General features: G+C 44.1%; 1 protein-coding gene across 2 annotated transcripts in view; it reads left to right on the top strand.

Moving 5' to 3' along the window:
- The first annotated feature begins 8,364 nt into the window (after positions 1-8,364).
- The window catches only part of PECAM1 (platelet and endothelial cell adhesion molecule 1), a 52,656-nt gene continuing 35,597 nt past the window's right edge, over positions 8,365-25,423 (top strand). For both annotated transcript variants that reach the window (XM_041724604.1, XM_041724603.1), the window contains exons 1-5: positions 8,365-8,631; positions 8,718-8,744; positions 17,773-18,063; positions 21,457-21,762; positions 23,787-24,062. In XM_041724604.1, the coding sequence (XP_041580538.1) occupies positions 8,568-8,631; positions 8,718-8,744; positions 17,773-18,063; positions 21,457-21,762; positions 23,787-24,062 (964 nt within the window). In that variant the 5' untranslated portion in view covers positions 8,365-8,567. The remainder of the gene's footprint in view (positions 8,632-8,717; positions 8,745-17,772; positions 18,064-21,456; positions 21,763-23,786; positions 24,063-25,423) is intronic.

The following is a 25,423-nucleotide window of genomic DNA, read 5'->3' as shown; positions in this document are numbered from 1 at the left end:
TCTTCTAGCTGGAAGGTACCACTGAAGGCCAGTTACTGGAGCCCTCAGGAGCCAGCCACAGGGCACAGATGCAACTCTGAGAACTGAGTGACACTTGACCTTCGAGCTCCATTTCCCCATCTTTGACAGGGACCTTGACTCCAAGTGTAGAGGGCTGATGGTAGCCCCCAAAGATATCAGGTCCTAATCTCTGGAACCTAATATGGAAAAAACCTTTGCAGATGTGTTTAGTCAGAGATCTTGAGATGGAGAGATTATCCTGAATTGTCTGGGCGGGCCCTATATGCCATCACAAGTGTCCTTAAAAGAGAGGCAGAGGGGCGCCTAGGTGGCTCAGTCGGTTAAGCCTCTACCTTTGGCTCAGGTCATGATCCCAGGGTCCCGGGACTGAGCCCCTAGTTAGGGTCCTGGGATGGAGCCCCAAGTTGGGTTCCCTGCTCAGCAGGTAGTCTGCTTCTCCCTCTCCCTCTGCCCCTATCCCTGCTTGTGCTCACTCTTTCTCTTTCTCTCTCTCTCTCAAATAAATAAATAAATAAAATCTTTTTAAAAAGAGAGAGAAAGGCAGAGGGAGACTTGACATACAGGGAAGAACGTGATGAGAAGATGAAACAGAGAAACCTTGGAAGATGCTGGCCTTGAAGATGGGTGTGATGCGGCCACGGATGCTGGGAGCCCCCAGAAGCCTCTGAAGGATATATGGCCCTGCAGACACCTTGATTTTGGTCCAGGGGTACTGATTTTGTATTTCTGCCCTCCAGAACTGTGAGAGAATAAGTTTCTGTTGTCTTAAGTCACCAAATTGGTGGGGATTTGTTATAGTAGACACAAGAAACTAAGACACCCCTACCTCCTAGGATTTTTAAAATAACAGCTTTATGGAGACATATTTCACACACCATACCATCCAACTGCTTAAAGTGTACAATTCAGTGGTCTTTCATCACTGACAGGATTGTGCAACTATCACCACACTACTTTTAGAATACTTTTTCAATGCCTTCTTCTTTTTTATTTGAGAGACAGTGCACAAGCAGGAGGGTCAGAGGAGGAGGGAGAGAGAGAATCTCAAGCAGATTCCCCTCTAAGCATGCAGTTGGACACGGGGCCTGATCCCACCACCTGGGCTGAAACCAAGAGTCAGATGCTTAACCGACTGCACCACCCAGGTGCCAAAGTGTTAGAACTTTTTAATCACCCCTACAAAGAAACTCCCCCCCTTTAGCAGTCACTCTTATTTCCTCCAACTCCCCTGGTCCTCAGAAACTACTCATCTACTTCTGTCTCTAGAGATTTGACTATTTTGGACATTTCATATAAATAGAATCATATAATATGTGGCCTTTCATGTGTGGCTTCTTTCACTTAGACCATGACATTTTCAAGACTCATCCTATTTTGTAGCAAGTTTCATCCATATTTCATTCTTTTTTCTGACAAATAATATTCTATTGTATGGATATACTACATTTTGTTCATCTATTATCAAGTGGTAGACATTTGCATTTCTTCTTTTTTGGATATTATTAATAATCCTGCTATAAACATTCGCATGTATTTGTGTAAACATGTTTTCATTTCCTTTGGGTTTATACTTAAGAATGGAATTGTTGGGACGCCTGGGTGGCTCAGCAGTTGAGTGTCTGCATTGGGCTCAGGGCGAGATCCCAGGTCTGGGGATCAAGTCCCGCATCAGGCTCCCTACAAGGAGCCTGCTTCTCCCTCTGTCTGGGTCTCTGCCTCTCTCTCTCTCTCTCTCTCTCTCTCTCTCTGTGTGTCTCATGAATAAATAAATAAAATCTTTTTTTAAAAAAAAAGAATGGAATTGTTGCTGGGTCACATGGCAACTCTATTTTTAACCTTTTGAGGAATTGCCAGACTGCTTTCCAAAGTGGCTGCATCATTTTGCAATCGTACCAGCCATGAATGAGGGTTCCGGTTTCTCCGCTTGCTCACCAACACTCATTATTGTTTGTCTTTTTAATTATAGTTATTCTACTGGATATGAAGTGATATTTCATCGTGGTTTTGATTCACAATCCTGAAATGATTAATGATGTTGAGCATCTTTTTATATATTTTTTGGCCAAATATTTATTCAAGTCTTTTGCCTATTTTTTTTAAATGGTGGTCTTTTTGTTGTTGAGTCATCAGAGCTCTTTATATATTCCGGATCCTTATCAGATGATTTCCAAATATTTCCTTCCATTCTGTGAATTGCCTTTCAATTTCTTGATGGTGTCCTTTACCAAACAAGTTTGTAATTTCAGCAAAGTCCAATTCATCTAATTTTCATTTTGTTGGTTGTACTTTGGGGAACAGAATACACAAATACCCGTAGAGTGTTTTCATTTTGGGCACCTGAGACATGGTGGTGCTCTTGGCCCTATTCCCAGGCTAATGCCTGGGTAGCTCAGAGCAGAACACAGCAGACTCCTTGGCCCCTTACACTGTTGTGTAGCTGATTTGCTATCAGGGCTGACTTGTCCATTAGACCCAGGGAGCACAGTGTCAGGGTCCATGATATTTTTAGGGGCCCATGAAGAAAGTTGTTTTTTAATCAGAAGAATAAAAAAGAACTTTAGGTCAAAGAAATGTTTTCTTTTCTTTTTTTAAGATTTTTTAAAAATTATTTATTCGTGAGAGACAGAGACATAGGCAGAGGGAGAAGTGAAGCAGGCTCCCCATTGGGAGCCTGATGCGGGACTTGACCCCAGGACCCCGGGATCACGACTTGAGTCAAAGGCAGATGCTCGGGATCCCTGGGTGGCGCAGCGGTTTGGCGCCTGCCTTTGGCCCAGGGCGCGATCCTGGAGACCCGGGATCGAATCCCACGTCGGGCTCCCGGTGCATGGAGCCTGCTTCTCCCTCTGCCTGTGTCTCTGGCTCTGTCTCTGCCTGTGTCTTTGGCTCTGTCTCTCCTTCTATCTCTCAAGAATAAATAAATAAAATCTAAAAAAAAAAAAAAAGGCAGATGCTCAACCACTGAGCCACCCAGGTGCTCCAAAGAGATGTTTTCATGTAAGTATAACTCTAATACATTCTTGCTTGTGCCAATGCAGTTGTAACATATAATTAAACTTTTTTTAATGGAGGAAACTTCCCTTGAAGACAAAACTGCATACAGCTATGAGTTATAATACAACTTTGTCCCCTGTCACTGGGGGTGGGGGTGGGGAAGAGGGGCCTCTAGCAGGGGATGAAACAGCACTGACCCTCTCTCCCCACCCCTACAAGGTTTCTGCCTGCCTCCATTTTGCCTAGCTGCCCATCTCTGGGAGGGACCACCTGGGGCTATGAGGCCAGCAACCTGGGTGGGCATTGAATTAGGGCCTTTGGGCCCCTCCCCTTGGGCTCATTAAGTTAAGTTGAGTTGAGTTGCCAGAGCAATTCAGATCAGGTGAGCTGGGGCCCAAACCAGAGCTCTAACTATTGTTATATTCCCATTGTGCCCTGCTGGTTACCTATGCTTTCAAATGCTGGCTCTCCTTTGATCTTCAGAACAAGTCTGTGAAATGGGTAGAATGGGCGTATTATCTGCATTTTACAGGCAAGGAACGTGAACATCAAAATGCAAAAGCTATTCAACTGCAGAGAAGGGACTGGAACAACCAGGCTTAGTCTTCCATTGTGGTGACTTCGAAATCCAATGAATGAGGGCTTAGTCCTGCTCATCAACTCGCCGAGTTTACTGTTATCAGACCTGCAGCCACAGGCTGGAAGAATGGCCAATACCTTCTTTCCCATCACTGTGGTCATGAAAGAGATGGGTGATCAGCCATGGCTGGCACTGTAGTTCTCTGACCTGCTGCCTCCTCCCCGACTCTTTCCCGACCCCACCCCTGGCTTCTCAGAAAAAGCACTTCCTGAGGTTTATTACAGCAGACAGTTTTTTCCTGCAGTTAATGAATTGCTGTGTTCCAGATTTGTGTGTGACTTCCCTGGCATTGGAAGCCAGAAGCACAGCACAGTTAAAACCACTCTGTGTTCCTTCAATTCCCTTTTACCAAGAAGAGGGAGAAGAGAGGAAAAACATTTGAGGAACTTTTTTTTTTTTCTCCTGTTTAAGGAGTCCACTAAGGACACAGGGCAAGGAGTGGGAGATGTGAGGGCCACACACATGTAAAAAGCCACTCAATTTATGATTTTTTTTTGAAAGGTGAACTAGAAAACATTCCATTTACATGCTTCAATTTTTAAAAAGATTTTATTTATTTATTCGTGAGAGACACAGAGAGAGGGCAGAGACATAGGCAGAGAGTGAAGCAGGCTCTCCTCCGTGGGGAGCCCGACGTCAGGATGTGATCCCTGGCTCCCAGGACCCCGGGATCACAACTTGACCTGAAGGCAGATGCTCAACCACTGAGCCACCCATGCAACCCAAGAATTGGATTTTAAAATTCATAAGGGAAAGGTGAGGATCTAGAACAGTCCAAATTGAGACAGAGCAGGGCTGGACTCCAATGCCCTCTAGCCAGAGGGCAAAGTCCAGCATTCCTTGGTGGTTGAACCCCTGTGCCTGTCAACTAGTGAATCTTACAGGAACGTAGATGCAGGTTTGTTTGTTTTCTTTCTTGTATAAATTATTTTATTTATTATTGTATTTAGATCTTCACAAAGTCGTCTTTTCACCGTCTGTGTTTTGTTAATGTGAAATTAAATTGTAGTTATAAGCAAAAGTTGGTTGCCTGGGGAACCTTAATTGTATATTCAGTTTAACAGAAATAAAAGAATATTTGTCTTAAAGTGTAAGATGGTTACATAGCCTTTTGCCATGCACTTACGTTATAAAAAAGTTTCATTTCTTTTTTTTTATTTTAAAGATTTTATTTATTTATTCATGAGAAACACACACACAGAGAGGCAGAGACAGGCAGAGGGAGAAGCAGGCCTCATGCAGGGAGCCCGACGTGGGAAAAAAGTTTAATTTCAAAAGTGAAAATTGCTTGTGCCATTTGAGCTTTCAGGGTTGGAATGTTTAAGTGGAATATCACCTCCTCACAGAAAAAGCAAAGCAATCCAGGTTTCCCCTGCAAGAGGAAATTTTACACTTACAATTAACATGAAAATCATGTATCAGACTTGTTCGGGAGATTCTTCAGCATGGCTTACCCAGCTCTTACAGTCCTAAAAAGAGACCCGGTTAGTGTGCTCACCATAGGGGGGACTCCACTACCAAGACTGGTGAAGACTGAACCCAACGAGTCTGTGCTAAGGTGGGCCCCGGTGCTGAACTTTCACCGACTTCCCCCTCATTATAGTACTAAAAATCACACCCTGGTGGAGACTTAATATGCCAAAGAGACAACGATGCATGACAAAGCACATCCCGTCCACTGCCCTGTGTACCTAACTTCCTGCATCTCTCCGGCCTTTACCTGTTACTGGCACTCATTTTCCGCCTCAGCCTCTTTACAAAATTTCCCTGACCTTTGTTCAGAGAGCCAGCATGAGGGGCCCTTTCCTTTGTGCTGTCTCCCTTGAGCTCTAACATAAGCCCCAATAAAACCCTCATCTGGAACTTCCAGTTTGGCCTCTGTTGCTTGGAGATCCCAAGGACCTGCCATGGTCACACGTGAAGAAACCAGAACTCTCATACATCGCTGGCAGGGATGTCAAATGGTGTAGCCACTTTGGAGGACAATTTGGCAGTTTCTTGAAATATTAAACGTACACCTACTATCCAATCGAGGCATCCTGCTCCTGGGGATTTACCCAAGAGAAATGAAAGTGTATGCCCATACAAAGGCCTGTTCACAGCAGCTCTCTCTATTGGCTCAAAATTGGAAACAACCCCAAATGTTCATTAACAAATAATGATAAACCGTGATATATTCATGCAATGAAATACCTACTCAGCAATCAAAAGAAATTAATATTTGACTATGCTGATTGAAAGAAGATAGACACCGCCCCACAGTACGTACTGTATAATTCCCATTTTTATAAAATTCTATGAATGCAAATGAGCCTATAATGACGGAAAGCAGGTGTTTGCAATGAGGGATGGTGGGTTGTGGGGTGGACATTACAGGGCTTACATATTAGTTGACATGTTATATAGGTTAGCTCTTTGTCTATAATGTAAACCGCAAATGTTTTTTCCAGTTTGTATTTTTTCTCTTGACTGAAATTTCTTTTGGGGGGCGGGGGGTGGAGGGAGTAGAACTCTTTTTTTCGTGGAGTATAATTTGTCAGTCTTTTATAATTTCTGGTTAAAATCAGAGTTCAACTAGCCTTCGCCATTCCAGGGTCATGAGGAATTCTTTCATGTTCTCTTCTAGAACTCCTGTGGTTTCATTTGTACTTTCAGATGGTTGGTCCATTTGAAATTTATTCTGGGTAGGTGGTGTGAGTGACGGGATACAGTTTTTTTCTACTTTTCTTTTAAAATATTAACACTTATTTTGAAATGAAGTTTTATTTTCTCATGGCGTTCTAAAACTATTAGCATTGTATAGGAAACAATGACTAAGGCTTAGAAGTTTACTTTGGGACTTAGGGGCATCGGGTGGGGCATTCACCACCATTGCTTGAACGTTTACTTTAAGAAGTAAAAGTTGGTTACTCTACGGTATGTGAAAGTTATCTTTGAAGCCAACGTCTGTTTTAGGACTCATGGTGTTTCTTTTTTCTTGCCAAATAGAAATTTGGTAGATGGGTGGGGGTGATTTCCAGCAGTTATGGAAGAAGAGAGTTTACAGTGGGGAATAAAGAATACAAAACAACACCAATAAATGAAACAATAGAAAAAATTCTTTTATGCTGCATGGCTCTTCAATAGCTCTTCTCACAACTTCCACTGAACCATAGATCAGAGAGGAGTTGTCTTCTAGCTGGAAACTATCACTTCTGGGTATTTGCCCTATGACAGAGAATTCTTTGGTTTCCATTGTACCCATTCCAATCTGACTTAGCTTTACTGGTGGCAGTATCAGAGGGTAGCATTTACTGCTCTCTGACCTCAAGGAAGTAATAATCTAATTCAAACAATATTGTTAACTTATCTTCATTCACCCAATCATCTACTCTACTAACATGTTTTTGTTTTTGTTTTTAGAAAGAGAGAGAGGGCGAGCACCCACGAGGCAGGGAGAGGGGCAGAAGGTGAGACAGAGAGAGAAGAATCCCAAGCAGGCTCCAGCTGAGCGTGGAGCCGATGCATGGCTTGATCTCACGGCCCTGAGACCATGACCTGAGCCACAATCAAGAGTAGATCGCTTAACCCACTGAGCCTTTTTTGATCATCTACTAGGTACCACGCACTGTCCCTGTCATCATGCAGGCAGCAGTCCACTTGGGGGAGGACAGGCCATTATGACACACTGTAGAAGGTGTCTCACAGACGGAAGACTAGGGAGGTGAGGAATGCAGAGGGGAATGCAGAGGAAGGGCAGCTCAGTGTGGGGGAGACAGGAGAGAATTCTGGAAGAGTGGATGCCTAAACTGAGTTACAATGAGTGGGTAGGAATAGGCCAGAAAAGGAGAGAGGGAAGAGTCCTCCAGGCAGGAGAACAGCAAAGACAAAGGCACAAACATGTGATGGGAACTATAAATAATAGCAATCAGAATGTAAGGGCCAGGAAATTGGTGAGAGACCTGGCTGGAGAGGTAAGCAACCGCTGGATTGTGAAGGATTGTAAACAGACTTTCTGTGGAGGGCAGTAGGGAGCTATCACAATTTCAAGCAGAGGAGTGAAAAGAACTGATATTTATCTTAGGAAGCACCCAGTGGCCTGATATACTGTGTATATTTAAAGGTATAGCCTGGGGGGCCTGGCTGGCTCAAATCCCAGGGTCATGAGTTTAAGCCCCAGCCTACTTAAAAAATAAAAAATAAAGGTACAGGCTAGAGGGGCCCACCAGAAAGCATGCATACCTCGGAGGGTTGTCTTTATCCACACTAAAACCAACTGCAGAAGCCAGGGAGAGCCTCCTGGGTACAGCAAGTTCCAAGCTGAGTTTGCCAAGGCAGCAGGTCTGTCTGATGAACCTGCAGTTTTCTGGAAAAGTCAGCCCTGTCCTATAGCATTGCCAGGGAAGGCAGGAGGTCCAGACTTACACTGTGTGGAAAGAGGCCCCTGAGCGGCAGGGTTGGGAGGGTGAGGGGTGGGGGAGATGTGCCCAGGAAAAAATCAAGAGATCTCGTTGGGTGTCCTTTGGGTAGAGGATGGAAAGGGGAAAGAACTCTCACCCTGCCATGAGAAGGGGCTCCAAATCCAGGTGAGACAAGTGGGGGGGTGGGGGGGAGGAGGTGGTCAGGGGCATGAAAGGCAAATGTCACTTGTGCCTTTAAAACAAAGAGTCTGCGTTGTGGTCCCTCAGGAAGGCCAGTCATTTCCTGAGGAGATATCAGGCTGGCCCATGCTTCATTGTTCCCAGTTCCCAGCAATGGCTGCCATTACCTGACCAAGCACTAGAGCCTGTCTCTCTCTGTGGCGCCGGGAGAAGTTACCAGAGTGGTTTCTCTACTTTCACAGGGCGGATTTATCTGGGCCACGTGGGAAGTGCCTTCTGCCCCAGGGGCATGGCCCAAAGGCAGAACTAACTGCCCGAAGTTCACTCTCAAGATGCAACTGGAGTGGACCCAAGAGGGCAAGATGTGGCTAGGAGCTCTGCTGATACTTCTACTTTGTGAGTTTTTATTCTCTTCCCACATTACTTAAACTTCACGAGAATCCAAGCTAATGTCATCAACATATTTCTTCTGTTGTTTCCAGGTCCAAGCCTTGAAGGACAAGAAAACCGTAAGTTGTAAAGTTTCTACTTCGCTTCCCTGTGTCTTTTCGTGATTCTTACAACTCACATCAAATTGCTTGGGTTTAATGTTTATAACAACTGAGAAAAACATTCCAGTTCAGAGCTAAAGTTTACTCCCTTCTGGCATTTTTAGAAGGCTTTTAGAATAAAACACTTGTTCTAAGTCAAATTCTAATCAGCATGTTCTAGAAGTTGCATATGATTTTTTTCTAGAAACTAGTGAATTGATACTTGTTTGGATTGGGGAAGTGAAAAAAAGGAGTGGTTCCATAATTTGTTTTTTTTTTTTACCATAAATGTCTTATTTTCATATTCTCCATCCCCCATTGTTTTTAATCACAAATGAGAGGTAATTAATCTGTTAGATTCAGGAGGACAGAGAATAATTTAAATTGTTATGACTTTTTCCTTTAAATGATCTAAAACAGATAATTGGATTTCATTTCCCATTGACCTGTGAGGCCATGATTACATCTCTAATATTTTGCGCTTGTGCAAAGCCAGCAGGGAGGGGGCGGCAGGTCTTCTACCTATCTTTAAAGTCTGGTTTATCATCCATTTTAGAGCTAATTTTGAATCTTTAAGATGCTCGGCTGTGTCTGGGGGCTGAGAGCCCACAGAACAGGAGTCCCCTTATCTTTTTTTTTTTTTTTAAAGATTTACTTATTTCTTTCTTTATTCATGACAAAGAGAGAGACAGAGAGAGGCAGAGACACAGGCAGAGGGAGAAGCAGGCTCCATGCAGGGAGCCTGACATGGGACTCGATCCTGGGTCTCCAGGATCACACCCCGGGCCGAAGGTGGTGCTAAACCGCTGGGCTACCAGGGCTGCCTAGGATTCCCCTTATCAGAGGTCACTTTACTTCACAAAAGAATGGGGGTGACTGGGTTGTGGACAATTGTATAGCTCTTTGGAGATTATGTACATGGATGATGCTGGTTTGCTGAGTCCAAGCTTTAAGCAGTGGCTCCCTGGAGAGGCCATGAGCAAAGCCAGTCTGCTGGTCTCCTACCCCAGTGTGCATGTGCTTTGGCGGGCATGTGACCCCCATGGCAACCGGTGGAAGCTTTATATCCACTATCTTGGTCAGCATCCTACTAAACCAATGATGTCTCTGTGCCTCAGAGAAATAACCAACTGGACCAAGTGAGAGCCAGTTAGCAGGGCATCAGCATTAGAACCTCCACTGTCTGGAATATGCCTCTGTGTCTAGGGCCATAGGCCAAACTTAGATCTTTAGAGCTGCCTTCACTTTGCCCCTTTGAGCCTTTTTCCCAATCTGTAAAATGGGGATGATAAGAGAATTGATCCCACAGAGTTGGTATGAGGATAAGATTAGATAAAAGGAGGCATATGATGACTAACAATAGTTTACTATCTGGTCCTAGCCCTCCTTCACAATCCTTCATGATCACGGTCCCTGCGTCACCCCGGTCTGTCCACGGCTGCCCACATACCCCAGCTACCATCCATACCACGCCCTACAAACACACAGGCTGCTGGGCCTCTGCTTCCCAGGACCTCCAGTCTCTCCCACCTTCCCCACCTCACATGGAAGTAAATTGCTCCTTTCCCAGGGCTCCTGGAGAAAGGCCTTTGTACCTCCAGGGAAGACCTCAGAACTGCAGGACTTGGAACAGGAAGCCTCTCTCGCTGCTTCCTCGGGCCTCCACCTTGTTTTACACTTGAGGAAACTGAGGCACAGAAACCATGAGGTACCTGCATGTGGTCAACTGGGTGTTAGCAGCATGGGCGCTAGGACCAAGTCTCCCATTCCTCTGGTCACCCAAGATCATGCTGATGACACGTTAACATGCATAATCTGCCGGCTGGCCCCACATCGCCTGCTCTGTGATCCAGGTCCTGGGTTAGCCTTGGCCCTTTCTTTCTCTTCCTTTTATCCCAGGCTCCCCCACCCAACCCCAGCCCTCTTGCCTCAGCAGATGACCTCAGCTTCATCTTCACCTAGAAAACACTGCTGTCTGGAGGGAACTCCCTCTATTTCCCGCCCTGCCCCAGCTGCAGGCTTATCTGCCTCCCCACCCATCCTTCCAGCTTCCCTCCCAGCTTCAGAGGTATCAGGGGGGCCAGTCCGTCCACCTGGGCTCTGAGCCCATCACTCACAGCATTCCCGCCCCAATCTCGCTCTATCATTTCTTCAGCCCCCACCCCACTTTTAGTATCTCTATCCCCCACCCCCTTTTGGCTCTTTCTCCTCTGTCTACGAACACAATGGGTAGCTCTTGTTCTTATAGGAAAAAGAAAAATCATGAACAACCCACCTCCTTCCATTATCTTGTGTCCCTCTGTGTATCCACTCTGTTCCTCAAACTTCTCTCAAGGCTGGTTTATAGCTGTCGTCTCTCCTGCCCCAGCTCTCAGTCTGCCCTCACTTAGGACCCTGGCTTTAGCCCCCACACCTCCCTGCCACTAGAATTTTCTCACTAAGGGGTCGTCAAGGACCTTGTAATAAACAAATGCCATGAACATTCCCAGCCCATAGCTATCCAGACCCTTGTGCTGCCTCTGCTTGAAGCTTCCTTTCTTGGCCTTCTGGACCCTCTTCCTTGGTGTTCTCCAGTCTACCCCTTCTACCAGTCCCTCCTGGGCTATCACCTGAACGACATGGTCTGGGATGTCTCTCCCGCCAGCCCTTAGTGATCTTTTTAAAGCTCAGGTGTCATCCTGTCACCTCCTTCCCATACCCCACCCAAATACCCTTAGGCAGGCCCAGCTTGGCCCTCTATTTCTGGCACCTCCTACCTGACCCACCTTCCCCCTCAGGCCCCACAGTCTGGTTCCTGTAACTGCACATGCCCAGAATGCATTGATTTCTTGGTTCTAGGTAGTTTTGCCATGAACATCTTTGTTGTAAGCATTTTCATTGCATAACTAATAGGCTGTAAGGCAATTTGGCCTTGAAAAATTAAATAACTGGTTGACATTTTGTTGGTTTTATCAACTAGTTGAGTTTGGTTTCATTTCTCTGTTGACATGTGCTCCATTTTTGTATTATTTCAATCTTAGTCCTCATGTGGTCTACACAGTGGTGCAGAGTTTTGAACTCACATTTCCCATGGAACTTTGGAACATCTATCTGTGGACACATGACAGTATGCCAAGAACAAACAACAGTGTAGGAGGCGGTAACACCTTCACAATGTAGTACAAAGTTCTGTTACAAATATGCATTCTAGTATTTGGAAACTACTTCTTTTTTGTTTGTATTTTTTTAAGATTTTATTTTTATATTTTAAAGATTTTATTTATTTATTCATGAGACACAGGCAGAGACACAGGCAGAGGGAGAAGCAGGCTCCCTGCATGAAACCTGATGTGGGACTTGATCCCAGGACCCCAGGATCAGACCTGAGCCAAAGGCAGATGCTCAACCACTGAGCCACCCAGGCGTGCCTTAAGATTTTATTTTTAAGTAATCTTTACACCTATTGTGGGGCTTGAACTCATGACCCTGAGATCAGGAGTCAAAAGCTCCACTGACTGAGGCAGACAGGTACCCTGGAACTATACCTCTCTTAATGAGGAAGGAACTTTAGTAAAAAAAAAGAAAAAAAAATGAAGAGATCCATCAGCAAGAGAAAAAAAAAAAAACAAGGATAATTCTATGAACGAAAGATTTGGAGACATGTGCTTAGGTACAATCCATAAAATACAATCAGTTATTTGCATAGAATTGCCATGAATCTACACACATGTTGAATGTATTCGATTATTTTGTAGTTTACAATAGCTTTCTAATTTTGTTACTCATTTTCCATTACTCATTGTCCTCTTTAATGAATGTCCCTCTTTTATATTTTGTGATTTTCTCTTTTATGGCAAAACGGCTTTACAGCAAATAGTCATGCAGTGAAAATGCTTGCAGCAAAGATGCTCACCGTGAAAATATCAAACCTATGATTTCTCATGCCCCTGTGCCTGGTACACGCTGTTGTACCCGGAGCATCCCACCACATGTTCTTGGCCTTGTCCAAGGCTGGTCCAGAGGCCACTTCCTAGGTGAAGATGAAGCAGAATTTCCTTTGCCTCTCCTGAGCCACTCTTCCTCTTGGTGTGGATAGCATTGTACTTCAGTTATCTGGATCCCTACCAGCTGTATGATTTAGGACTCCAGGGATTATTTCTTATTTACCTCGTAATCCCAGCATCTGACACAGGTGCTCAGTAAATGCTTCACTGAAGGGAACCCAAACGGAACTTGGACAGACTTGAGATTCAGATGAGATGGGTCAGCACATTCTCTGCTGAGCACCAGAGTTCATGAGGGGCTCTGTGCTAACTGGCTCCCTGTGATTTTCCTGACAACGGTGGGTGGGCAGGGGCGGGAGGCTCTCTTCCCCCCTTTCTGAGTCATTTCCAGGTTGGCCAAGAGGCTGGCTGAGTCATGATGCCTCATCTTCCCAAGGAGCATCAGCATCCGCTGATGGTGGCTCGAGGTACAGGGAAGCAGGCCCCTTCCTTTAAGGTCTGGGGATTTGGCACAATGGTCCATGGGGGCCTTATCTGTGCTGTGATGACTTTGTTACCGTGGACCCCCCTCCATCAGCCTTCATCTGTCCAGCTTAAAAATATCTGACCTCTTTAGGCTGCTGCCTAACTCCAAACTTTCATCACAATGGTTCTGAATATTTGGTGCTCAGAGAAGAAAGCTGTGGATCCTCTCCACCTTCCCACCCCTCCCATAAAAAATGCATACTTGCCTATACTTGTAGATGGTTCAGGGGCCCCCTACTGCCCATTCATGAACCTCCAGGGGGCCCAGGTGTGCACACTCACTCTATTGTGTAAATAGTGAGACCTGTACACGGTAATCCAGCTTGGCTGTTCCTGAACAGTTGATTCACAAAGAGGACAATGTTTTCTACATTATCTTAATAATCTATTTTTGAATTGAAGATCAGTTGGGTGGTATATTGCTGCCTAACAAATTACCCGCCAAGTTTAGTGGCTTAAGATAACAATTTATTACCTTACAGCTTCCGAGAGTTAAGAATCTGGGAGTTCTGGCTCCAGGCCTGTCAGGCAGTTGCCCATAGAATACTGGTCAGGATTACAGTGAATGGAGGGCTTGTTGGAGACTGAGGGGATTTGCCTTGAAGCTCAGTCATTCAACTGTTCCTCACCATATGGGCCTTTCCAGAGGGATGCTCATGACTGCACAGAATGAGCGATCCTGAAAAAGGAAAAGTGTTCAAGACAAAAGCTGCAACGTCTTTTATAACCTAATTTCAGAAGCAACAAACCAATACTTCGGTATTTTTGGTTGCAAAACCAACCCTGGGATGATGTGGGAAGGGATTACATGCTGATGTGAATACCAGAAGGCAAGCCTCACTGGGGGCCATTTGAAGGCTGTCTACCACAAGGGTGGTGGTGGTGGAGGTGGCGGTGGTTGTGGTGTTAAAAGCTGTGCCACTGCTTTTTGTTGCATTGCATCAATGAGGCTTTGTGTTCATCAAAGAGCTGGGTTTCATACATTTACAATAAAATTACTGATAAATTTCATAAAATGCTTTTCCTTCTTCCATTTTGCCTTCCTTTCTTCTCTCCTGTCTGTTGCAGCTGGACATGGGAGTGTGATGTTTCTTCCAGCGAATCAGTTGAGTTGATTTATTAAGCAGATGTGTGTTTGTTTGCTTAGAAAAAAACAAATTGGCAAAAGTGCCTGTGCTAGTGGATATCATCCTCTCTAAAAAACAACCACCTGATGCTTTAGCCAAGTTTCCTTTAGGGCTCCTGTAAAAACGATATGAATTAGGTCTGGTCAATCAGAGACCCAGGCAGGGATGGTGCTAAGCCTGGAGGGCCTGCAATAGAGAGGAATTGGGTCAACAGACGGTGAGCTCCGAAGGGGCAAAGACTGTGCTGATCCCACTCTTCTCTGAACCTCCAGTATTAGGTGCAATGCCTGGCACAGGGAAGCCCCCTGGAATGTCAACTGAATGATGAGGCTAAGGAAGAGGGAAGGGAATGTCATCAGCCAGGGGTCAGGCATTGGGCAGGACACGCTCTACCCCTTCAGTGCTCTTGGCCACCTTGGCTCAGTCATTGTTCAACTACAAGGGAAGGCAGATACGAGTGTTCTCATTTTATAGTAGGAGAAGTGGTAGCTTAGAGGGGTTAAGGAACTCCCAGCATCACCCAGCTAATGGCTATGTACCCCAGGCATGCCTGACTGGCTTTCTTCCTGTACCCAGGTCTGCATCCCAATCTGGGGCCTGACCAGCCAGCCACGGGTGTGCACTTCATCCAGGTTGATGACCTAGTGGGTGACTAACCCAGGGAGTCTGGAGAAGTCACTGTAATTAACCCAGAAAATGAAGAATTGGTTTTCTTTTGAAAAAAGTGCTAGAAATAGGGAGTGGATATGAGGTGTTAGAGCCCTCAAGACTCAAGTTTGGCTTTGTATCTCTGACTGACAGAACCCAGCTAACATTTCTCAAGCACTTCATCTATTCCAGGAACTGTGTTCCTAGTACTTAAACTCAGGCTCCATTTATACTTAGTATCATTATGTCCATTGTATGGATGAGCCAAATGAGACTCAGAGTTCAGGAACTTGCCAAAGCCACGCAGTTTGTGAACAGCGATGGGATTTGACCTAGGCAATCTGGCTCTGCACCTACTTTCTTCTCCTGTTAGAATCACTGTGTGAAACAGCATGGTTTAAGATGAGGAGGTACTGAAGGGGTAGTGAGATTGCCTGTCCCTACCTGAGAAGGGACCATATTAACTGATGGGAAATTGAATATGGTCCAAAGAAACTTTGTTCTGAGAGCTCACCAAGTAGACGACTCAGACCAGGAACTAGTAAGGAATAGAAGAGACAAAAAAGGAGTTATAAAGATTAATACTATAGGAAATAACTTGTGTTTAAACAATCACCTTGTTTCATCCTGCGGACTGGTCAGATGCCATTTTTCATTAAACTAATTGCTCAGAAGAAAGGAACAGGTGGGGACTGTTGTATTCATTTTAAAACCTGAGACATATTATAGACAAATCAAATTCTAAATTGTTCAGAAAGATTTGACCTTATTAAAAGAGAAAGAAAGACAGACCATCTTTGCCAGTATTTCTGGCCAGCTAGCTAGCTGTACCTTTTCTTATTTGAAAAATGTTTTGGGACCACTTGTAAAAATTACATATTGTTGTTTAATAGGAGAAAATAAAGGAGGAAATCAGAGTGACAAGAAAGTAGGGGCAGGCCAATAAAACTATGGGTCTTTTAGCACACAGAAATTCATCCCAGGGGCGCCTGGGTGGCTTAGTCAGTTAATCTGCCTTCTGCTCAGGTCATGATCTGGGGCTCCTGGGATCAAGCCCCTCATCATCGAGAATCCCTGCTCAGAAGGGAGCCTGGTATCCCTCTTGCTGTGTTCTCATATGGTCATTCCCTCTATGCTCATGTCCCTGGTCTCTCTCCAGATTTCTTCTTATATGGACACCAGTCAGACTGGATTAGGGGCCATTTTAACTTAATTACCTCTTTGAAGGCCATATGTTCAAGCATAGTCACATTCTAAAGTCCTAGGGGTTAGGTTCTCAATATATGAATGTTGTGGATGTGTTTGGGGTGGGGGGGACACAGTTCAGTCCCTGCCTAAGAGCATCCTTTGAGAGAGTGCCAAACTTAATTTGGTTAATACAAGTCAATGGGGGCCCATAGCAAAGTAATCCAAGAATGCAGGTTTCTGAAGATCTTCCTCTGTTCAAGGCTAAGGAGGTTCAGGATATGTAGGAGACCCAATAAATGTACATTCATCAAGCATAATCCATGAATATTTTTCTGTTTGATGTGTCTGATAAGAATACATCTTTAGGAGCCTTACTTAAGCCATGTGACCTTGTTTTGCCTTTATAATACCTGGTGGCCACAGTCCTACACTATCTCTGGCCCCTGAAGTCCTCATGGGCCATATAAACTTCAGGTTAGGTGCCAAACTTTGTAGATGAAGATCTACCTCTCATGTAAAAGATTGGAGAGTGGGGGCATGGGTGTGGCAGGGGTGGTGGGGAGGAGAGTAAGACTTTGTATTTGCTTAGAGATGTGTAAAGACTAGCTGGAAGAAACTAAAATCAGAGATTACTTCTGCAAGAGGAGAAATTAGAACATCTCTGTATCTTTCTATGTATTCCTGATCCTATCCCCTTCTTCCCTTCAGAAATGACCAGTATCCTAATTTTTTTTTTTTTAATGATAGTCACAGAGAGAGAGAGAGAGGCAGAGGGAGAAGCAGGCTCCATGCACCGGGAGCCCGATGTGGGGTTTGATCCCGGGTCTCCAGGATCGCGCCCTGGGCCAAAGGCAGGCGCCAAACCGCTGCGCCACCCAGGGATCCCCCTAATTTTTTAATATTAATTATATCCATCCACTTTTAAAGAAAAGATTTTATTTAGAGAGAGAGAGAGTATGACCAGCTGAGGAGGAGACAGAGGGAGAGGGAGAAGCAGAATCCCTGCCCAGCAGGGAGCCTGATGCAGGGCTCAATGCAGGACCCTGAGATTATGACCTGAGCTGAAGGCAGATGCTTAGCCAACTGAGCCCCCTAGGTGCCCCTCCATCCACCTTTCTAAGCTTGCATTATTTCAAATGACCTATCTGTGGGCTCTTTGGGGTTGTCACATAGACATCATATCATCTGCCTTTGGGGATTTTGAAACATTTGGCTATACTAGGCACTCAAAAATTTAAATGAAATGTTTATAATATCTGATTGTTTTATTCACGCTTCATGGAAGTCGATGACACGGGAGGCTCACAGATCATGGCAGACACAGTAGCTCTCAATCCCAGATCCTGATGCTGAAGAGATAGCCTCTTTGAGAATGGGGACCACACACAGCCATCGCCTGCCTGGTCCCTGTGGGCATGGGGACCCCTGGATGCTACACTGAAGAGGGTGCGCTCATACCAATTTGACGTGGTAAAGGACACCAGGATGATGTTTCTGAGATAACAGGTGTGTCTGCTCTCCTTCCTTGGCATTTAGCGTTCACCATCAACCACATCCACATGAAGATCCTACCAGAAGAGGTGCAAAATGGGGAGAACATTACCTTGCAATGCATCGTAGACATCAGCACCACCTCTCATATCAAGCCTCAGCACTGGGTGCTGTTCTATAAGGATGATGTGCTATTTCACAATGTCTCCTCCGTGGAGAACACTGAGAGTTATTTTATTCCCCGAGCCCGGGTCTATGACGCAGGGACATATAAATGCACCGTGATTCTGAACAACAAGGAGAAAACCACCTCGGAGTACCAGGTGTGGGTGAAAGGTGAGTCCCTGCATTTGAACGTAGCTCAAACAGATGCAGGATAGCACATATGGTAGCAAGAATAGTAACTGAATGGTTGGTAACCCTGGACCTACCCTTCCTACTCCTCTGCGTGGCATTGTCCTAACCTGAAAATGTCAGCATTAGACATGCTCCTAATATGCCAGGTTATTTCTCATCTCCTTGCCTTTGTATATACTAGTCTTTCTCCTGGGAATACCCTTCTCCTCTCCTTGTGAACTGCTATTCCTCCTTCAAGACTCAACTCTTCTCTGACACGTTACCAAGCAAAATCAATTGCCCCCAGGGTCCCCATCCTCACAGCTCTTAGGCAGTCTCGGTATATACTAGTATTTGTATAAAAGCCCATAGGCTGAGTATTGACACTGGATGCTGCAGTCACTCTGCCTGGAGGCCTCTCTAAATTTTAAAATTCTCATCAGTGGAATGGAGGTAATAGTAATGCCCAGCTCAGGGCGTTATTGGGAGAATTAAAAGACATCTCTCAGTAAAGTGCTCAGTATCATTTCCAGCACATAATAAATTCCCAATAAATGACAATTGCTATTTCACTGCATTGCAAGTGTTTCTCACACATTTATCTGCTTTTTTGGACTATGAAGTCACAAGGAAAGAGATGGTGTTTGGTCCATTTTTAAAATCTCAAACAAAGAATCTGGCTCATAGCAGACAATAAACGGTCATGGAATAAATCAAGCAAATGATAAAGGGAAGTACAAATGGAGAAATGAGGGAAATCATGGGGAATTTGGGTTCAGAGATACAGGATTCCATCCATCCACTCATTGATTTACTCCCTTAAGAAGCATTTCCCAAGGCTGCCAGTTAGGAAGAAGACCAGTTGCAAGACCTGAAAATGTGTCAGGTGGAGGCCACCTCTAGGGGCACTTACTGTCTGGTGGGGAAGAGAGACATTTACAAAAATCATTATAGTCCAATACTCCTGTGATCTGAGTGCTGTGGGAACACAAAGGTGAGAGGAAAGCATTCCTCCTGGAGAAGTTAAAGATGGCTTCCTGGAGAAGGAACATTGGCTCCAGATATAGAAGATCGAGTAGGAGTTTGCTTGATGGTGGAGTGTAGCGTGAGTGGAAGAGCAGAGGCTAAGAAAGAGTACAAAGTATCCCAGCAGAGTGCCCCTCAATCAAATTCCCCAATCTTTGGAATCCTCATTCCTGTCTCTAAAATAGAGATCACTAGGTAGCTACACATACCCCTGAAGTTCATTTGGTTTTGAAGATTAACTGTTATAACAGTGAAGTGTGCTCAGTAAGCAAGTACTGAATGAATGAATGAATGAATGTTCGAGGGGCTTGGCCAGGCCATCCTTAGGAAGGGATAGTTCTTTCAGCATACAAGAAGCAGGGAAAACCAGTGGGCAAGTACTCAGGTGTATTGTCCTTTCATGAGCACACAATCTCTGGCCACTTTTTTGGTCAGTCCTTGAGGCTCACATGGGAGGACATGACATCATCATCCTCCCCCAGGGCCAGTTCTGTAGGTGTCGAACAGACAGTCGGGAGCACAGCTGGCTGGACATCTCTTTGTGTCACCAGGGGCAACAACAGCCACAGGGATGAAGCCCAGCCTTTCTCCATCTTCACTGAGGATGGGGCCTGCCACGACCAATGGGTCTAGCATTGACTTGAGTGATGAGGAAAGATTGGCAGGGCTGGATTTGGGAAGTGTTGAAAAGACAGGTACTGGCAGGTTTTTGAAACTTAAGGTAATTTTTCTTAAAATTTAGTGATTTAATGGATAGAGTTAGCAAGGTGAGCCCTGTACTTCCTTAAGAGCTGCCATCATAATGTCATTTTTGCATTTTTGTGCTCACTTTGGTCATCAGAGCAGTCATTCACACTATTGTAACTTCCAGTGATAAAACTGCCACCTTCTTAGGCCCTCATGAGGTCAATGGTTGTAAGTGCTTTATACACATTTCATTTAACCCCCGCAGTAGTGCTGGGAACCAAACGTGGTTCCCCCCATTTCCAGGGGTAGACACAGGCTCAGAGAGGTTGAGTAGCATGTTCATGCCTTGGAGTTGCATCAAAGTTTGCTTTGATGGTTAGAGCCAAGATCTCTTGGACTCCAAAGTTGGCCATTCATTCATTAATTACACATTTATTGAGTCCCATTCTGAGGCAGACTGAGGACCCAACAATAAGTAAGACACGATCCCTTCCCTTGGGGAGATCAGCATGAAGCAGGGCAGTACTTTCATAAATAGCTGCAGCCACAGGTAACAATATTGGTATGAACACAGTATAGGCCACCTTCCCAAGAGGACAGCCCGTCATCTCCAAACTGGGTGTCTCAAAACAAAGATTCATAAGAGTCATAAGCAACTGGGGGAGGTAGCAGGTTCACAGTACAAGATAGTCTGTCTGACTCTTAAGATGGAGCTCATGACCACCAGATCACAGAGCCTGGACAAGACATGTAGTCTCCTAGTTCCTCCTCATCTGATGGCTCACCACCTAATGTACCTTTCCTCCTACCATTTCCTTTGCTCTAGATGGCCCTCCCAAAAAGCCCCCCACATTCCTTGACACAAGCAATTCCCATGCACAAGTACCCTGAAATGCCTGTCCTTTGCCTCCATCCCACCTTGTCTATCCAAATAACACCCTTCCTCTAAGATTGCTCTCAAGCACATCCCTTCTAGAATCTCTCTGATCCCCCAGGCAAAGAGAGTCTCCTTCCTTTTTCCTGACTGCTATATCACTCATTATCTCTGCAATACATTCTAATATCTAGTTATTTTCAGCTTTGTTTTTTTGAACTGGAAGGCAATGTATCCTTCCCCTCTCCCACCTCCCACTCCCACCCCAACTTCTGGCTTTGGAGTCAGACAGACCTGGAGTCAAATCTCAGTTCTGGGGATTGATGGCTCTGAGTTTTTGGATGAACCTTGAACCTCTCTGAGCTTCACCTTCATCTGTAAAAATAGGCACAATTTTATCTTTCATGCCTACCAGGAGATTTATTATGAGAATTACATGGGGTCATGGATACAAAGTCAATCCTAGCTTGTGGTTGGCAGTCAATAAATTTTAACAACCACGGTAATGCTAATAGATACTAGTTGTTTTGTTTTGTCTTTAATTATATCAGCTGGGAAGACTTGTCTTCCCCATGGGTTTATAAACTTTGAAAGCACCAACCACATCTTAAGCATATTTCATATTTTTCAAAGTAGCTGGTATAGCTCTAGACACATAACATGCTCAATAACTACCTGGTAGGCAGTACTGGGGTTCTAAGAACAAAGCAGAAAACCTTCAGATGGGCCAACCACAGAGACTCAGCTGAGGGAGGCTTGCATAGCCATAGCAAACTGATACTAATGGACTTTCTCTTCCCCCAAAGGAGTGTCTGATCCCATAGTGACACTGGACAAGAAAGAGGCAATAGAAGGCGGGGTCGTGAAGGTCAATTGTTCTGTCCCAGAGGAAAAGCCCCCGATACATTTCACAATTGAAAAACTCAAACTAGATACAAAAGGTTTCAAGCAAAGAAGAGAAAAAACTTCTCGCAACCTGAATTTCATTATGCTGGAGTTCACAGTGGAGGAACAGGACCACGTTATATTTTTCCAGTGCCAAGCCAGGATCGTTTCTGGGACCCACGTGGAGACCTCTAGAGCCATCAAAAGTGAACTGGTCACTGTGACGGGTTAGAGTCCTACTCTCTTTTTTATCACTCTTTCTGCCTTGCTGGTTTGGGATGGGGAGAAAGAGCCCAGAAATCAGGAAGGGGGCTGGGGCCTTCTGGCTGGGCTTCTGTTCTCAAGACTGTTCTTAAGCACTTCAAGGCTATGTTTTTAGTTTAAAATATATGTGTGTGTATATGTGTGTTTGTGTGTACATGTAAACTTTCCCAAACAAAAGTTTCTCAAATAATACTTAATATATGAGGTATTTTGCCATTTTCTATTCGGTTGTATTTCAGTTTTTTAAAACACTGGCCATGACTCCATGAAATGATGCATTGTGTAACCTGCAGCTTGGAAACCATGGCTTTAAGCCAACAACCCCCAAGCCTGGGTCAGACACCAGGAGGTGGAGTCTGGAGGGGATTGGGAGGGAAGGGGGTTCAGGTCCTCGCCTTTGCCTCCCACATTTGATAAAAGACTCCCCTCTTCTACCCACCCCTTATCACCAAGATATTGGACAAATAAGAAATAAATGAGGTGGCCTGAGGAGTGCTCTGGAGAGAGACAGACAATAGCAGAGGGAAGCCTGGGGCTGTGTATCCAGGATTAAGAGAGCTCCAGGACAGGCAACCCGCAGAATGGAACAAGGACTTGTGAGCCGAGAAGAGTCAAGGGAAGGCACACTTTAGTGCAGATAGCCTCAAGTCTTTTCCATAGGAGCCTCAAAGTTTGTCGTAAATACCCTTCTGCTTTTGGTACCTATTTTCACCTCTGCCCATTGTGTGTGTGTGTATATATATATATACATACATATATATAGGTATGAAATTATGTATATATAATATTTTTCTGATTATAATACATGGTGTGGGTTCAGTTTTCAGAAAATATGGCACAATATAAAGGATAAAGTGACAATCATTCGTAGTACCACTGCTCAGAGAAAATCACTTGTAGGTCCCAGACTGGTTCTGCTTATACATTCATGCACACACACAATTTTTGTTTGTTTTTCTTTGTTTTTACAAAAAACACAACCTGCCCAACATACTGTTTTATAACTTTTCCTTAATTTATCAATATGTTACAAACTTTTGTCTGTATCAAGGAATACAGATGTAGGTCTTTTTTTTTCGTGGTACCTCAGAATCCTATTATAGGTATGTACCATAATTTACTAGTACCATTATTTTTCCAGTGGTAAACATTTGGGTATTTTCCTAATTTTTTGCTATTAAAACAATCCTGGAATACACACACTTACACTTATCATTTGTACTTTTGCAAATATTTTATTTCATTATTATTCAGTCAAGTTGTTGATTCAAATGTTTGTGCATTTTAAATATTGATATGTATTACCAAAGCACTCCTCAGATTGGTTGAACATGTCCATCAAAAGTGATGCTAGTGTTTATTTTCCCACAACCTTGCTCTCAGAGTATTATCTACTTTCATTATTTTTTGTCAATCTAATTGAGGCACAGTGATATATTGTTGTTCTTGTGATTTGTATTTCTTTGGTTTTTACTGAGGTCGAGTATGTTCTCTGTGTTGATTGACCAATTACTACCTTTCCCCCCATAAACTGCCTGCTCGTATGCAGTTTTTTTTTTTTTACTGTTTTTTACTGTTTCTGATTGATTTGTTTGAGTCCTTTATAAATTAAAGGCATTAACTCTTTGTTGAGTGCTATGCAAATATTTGCCCAAGTTTGTCATTTGTCATTTGTCTTTATTTTATAAGCTTTTCAAGCAGAAGTGTTTCATCTCTGTATAATCAAACCTATCCATCTTTTTCCTTTTGGCATCTCAGTTTCGTGATTCACACCTGAAACTTATTAAAGAGTAAGATGGGGGGAGCATTAGAGCAACTTAAGAGAAGGTTTTTGATAGGAAAGATTCAATTTTTTTAATTAATAAGGAAGGACAGTAATTGGCAAAAAAAAAAAAAAGATAAAAAAAGGGGGGGGGGAGGACATAAGTGCCTCTTCCTCTCATCCAGATTTGAGCCTGAGTCCAACCAGCTTATCCTCTTCTTGTAGAATCCTTCTCTAATCCCAAATTCCACATCAGCCCGGAAGGAGTGATCACAGAAGGAGATCAGCTCTACATTAGGTGCACCATTCAAGTGACACATCTGGTCCAAGCATTTCCAGAAATCATAATCCAGAAGGACAAGGCAATTGTAGCACACAAGAGGCATGGTAACGAAGCCACCTACTCAGTGATGGCCATGGCGGAGCACAATGGCAATTACACATGCAAAGTGGAAGCCAGCCGGATATCCAAGGTCAGCAGCATCGTGGTCAACATAACAGGTAGGGCTGCTGCTGGAGGGTGTGGGAATATGATGGGCTCAAGCAGTCACCATGCTGGAATCCAGAATGGCCAGTGAGGGCTGATAGTTCTGTTCCTGCTTGTCTGAATAATGTACTCAAATGGGGTTGTGGTGCTCAAGAGAAAAAGTCAATGCTGAGCCAGTAAGCAGTTAAATGTGGTGGTTGAGTGTGCAAGTTCTGGCATCAAATCCCAATACTGTCACTCATTACTAGGTGACTTACTGAGCTTCTCCGTGGCACAGATCTATGAGATGGGGACAATGACAGCAGTCACCTGTAGGACTGTTACAATGACTAAGTGATGTGGCTCTGCTATAAAGAGCCTCATACGGAAGAAGCACTCCGTGAATGTTAGTTAACATGTCTATTATTATACCACATTTATCTTTCCTATGTGCCAAGCACTAGCCTAGATCCCAGACATAGGTCCTAAGATAGGGTCAGGAGTGAGAAAGCGTTAATAAATGAAAAAACAATAGTAACAATTCCCTTTTGTTGAACACTATATGACTGGATTATATACATTTTCATTTCATGCTATAACAATGCTATGAGATAGGTGTCATGATTCTGCATTTATGGATATGGAAATTAAGGCTGAGGTGTTAGGTCACTCACCCAGAAATTACAGGATTACCAGATGGCAGAACAAAAGTTATCCTCAGGTCCATTTGACTTCCAAACCCATGCACTTAAAAGTTCAATTGGACTCTTTCCTCCCTTTCCTGGTTTTACTTCTCTCCATGGTACCTATCGCCAAAGAAATATACTTTATCTTTTCCTGTTTATTGTATATATTCAGGGATTAGAATGCGAGCTGATGAGAGCAAGGACATTACCTGTTTTATTCAGTGCTATGTCAGTGTTAACACCTATAATAGTGCCTTGCACACAGTAGGACTTCAATACATATTTGTTGGATGCATGAAGGAACACTGGATGACAGAGTTTCTGAGGGCAGAGTGAGTCAGCACTTCTTGGTTGCCAAATGAAGGTGTTCATTCATTCCTTCATTTACAGAAAGCCTTCTAAGTGTCAACCATTGTGTGTACAATCACAGGGACAGTCCAAGTATCACAGGTAGGCTGCCAACTTCCTGACTAGATGATTGGCATATGCGTTGGATCCTGCTGGTCTATAATGTGTACTAGCAATTTAATTTATCATTGATAATGACAACTATCTTGATGGTACATGATGTTTTTCACCAACAAGACATAGTATCTCATTAGAGAAAAGTATTCAATTCAACATACATTGAGTACTTTCTTATGCTGGGCAACTTACTGGGGATAGACAGCTACTTAAGGTCAGATTTTGCCCTTGAAGAATTCACAGAC

The sequence above is a fragment of the Vulpes lagopus genome, chromosome 12 (assembly GCF_018345385.1).
Source record: "Vulpes lagopus strain Blue_001 chromosome 12, ASM1834538v1, whole genome shotgun sequence".
In the NCBI taxonomy this organism is placed as follows: domain Eukaryota; kingdom Metazoa; phylum Chordata; class Mammalia; order Carnivora; family Canidae; genus Vulpes; species Vulpes lagopus.
Note: the sequence above shows the minus strand (reverse complement) of the source record. Positions and strands in the feature narration are given on the sequence as shown.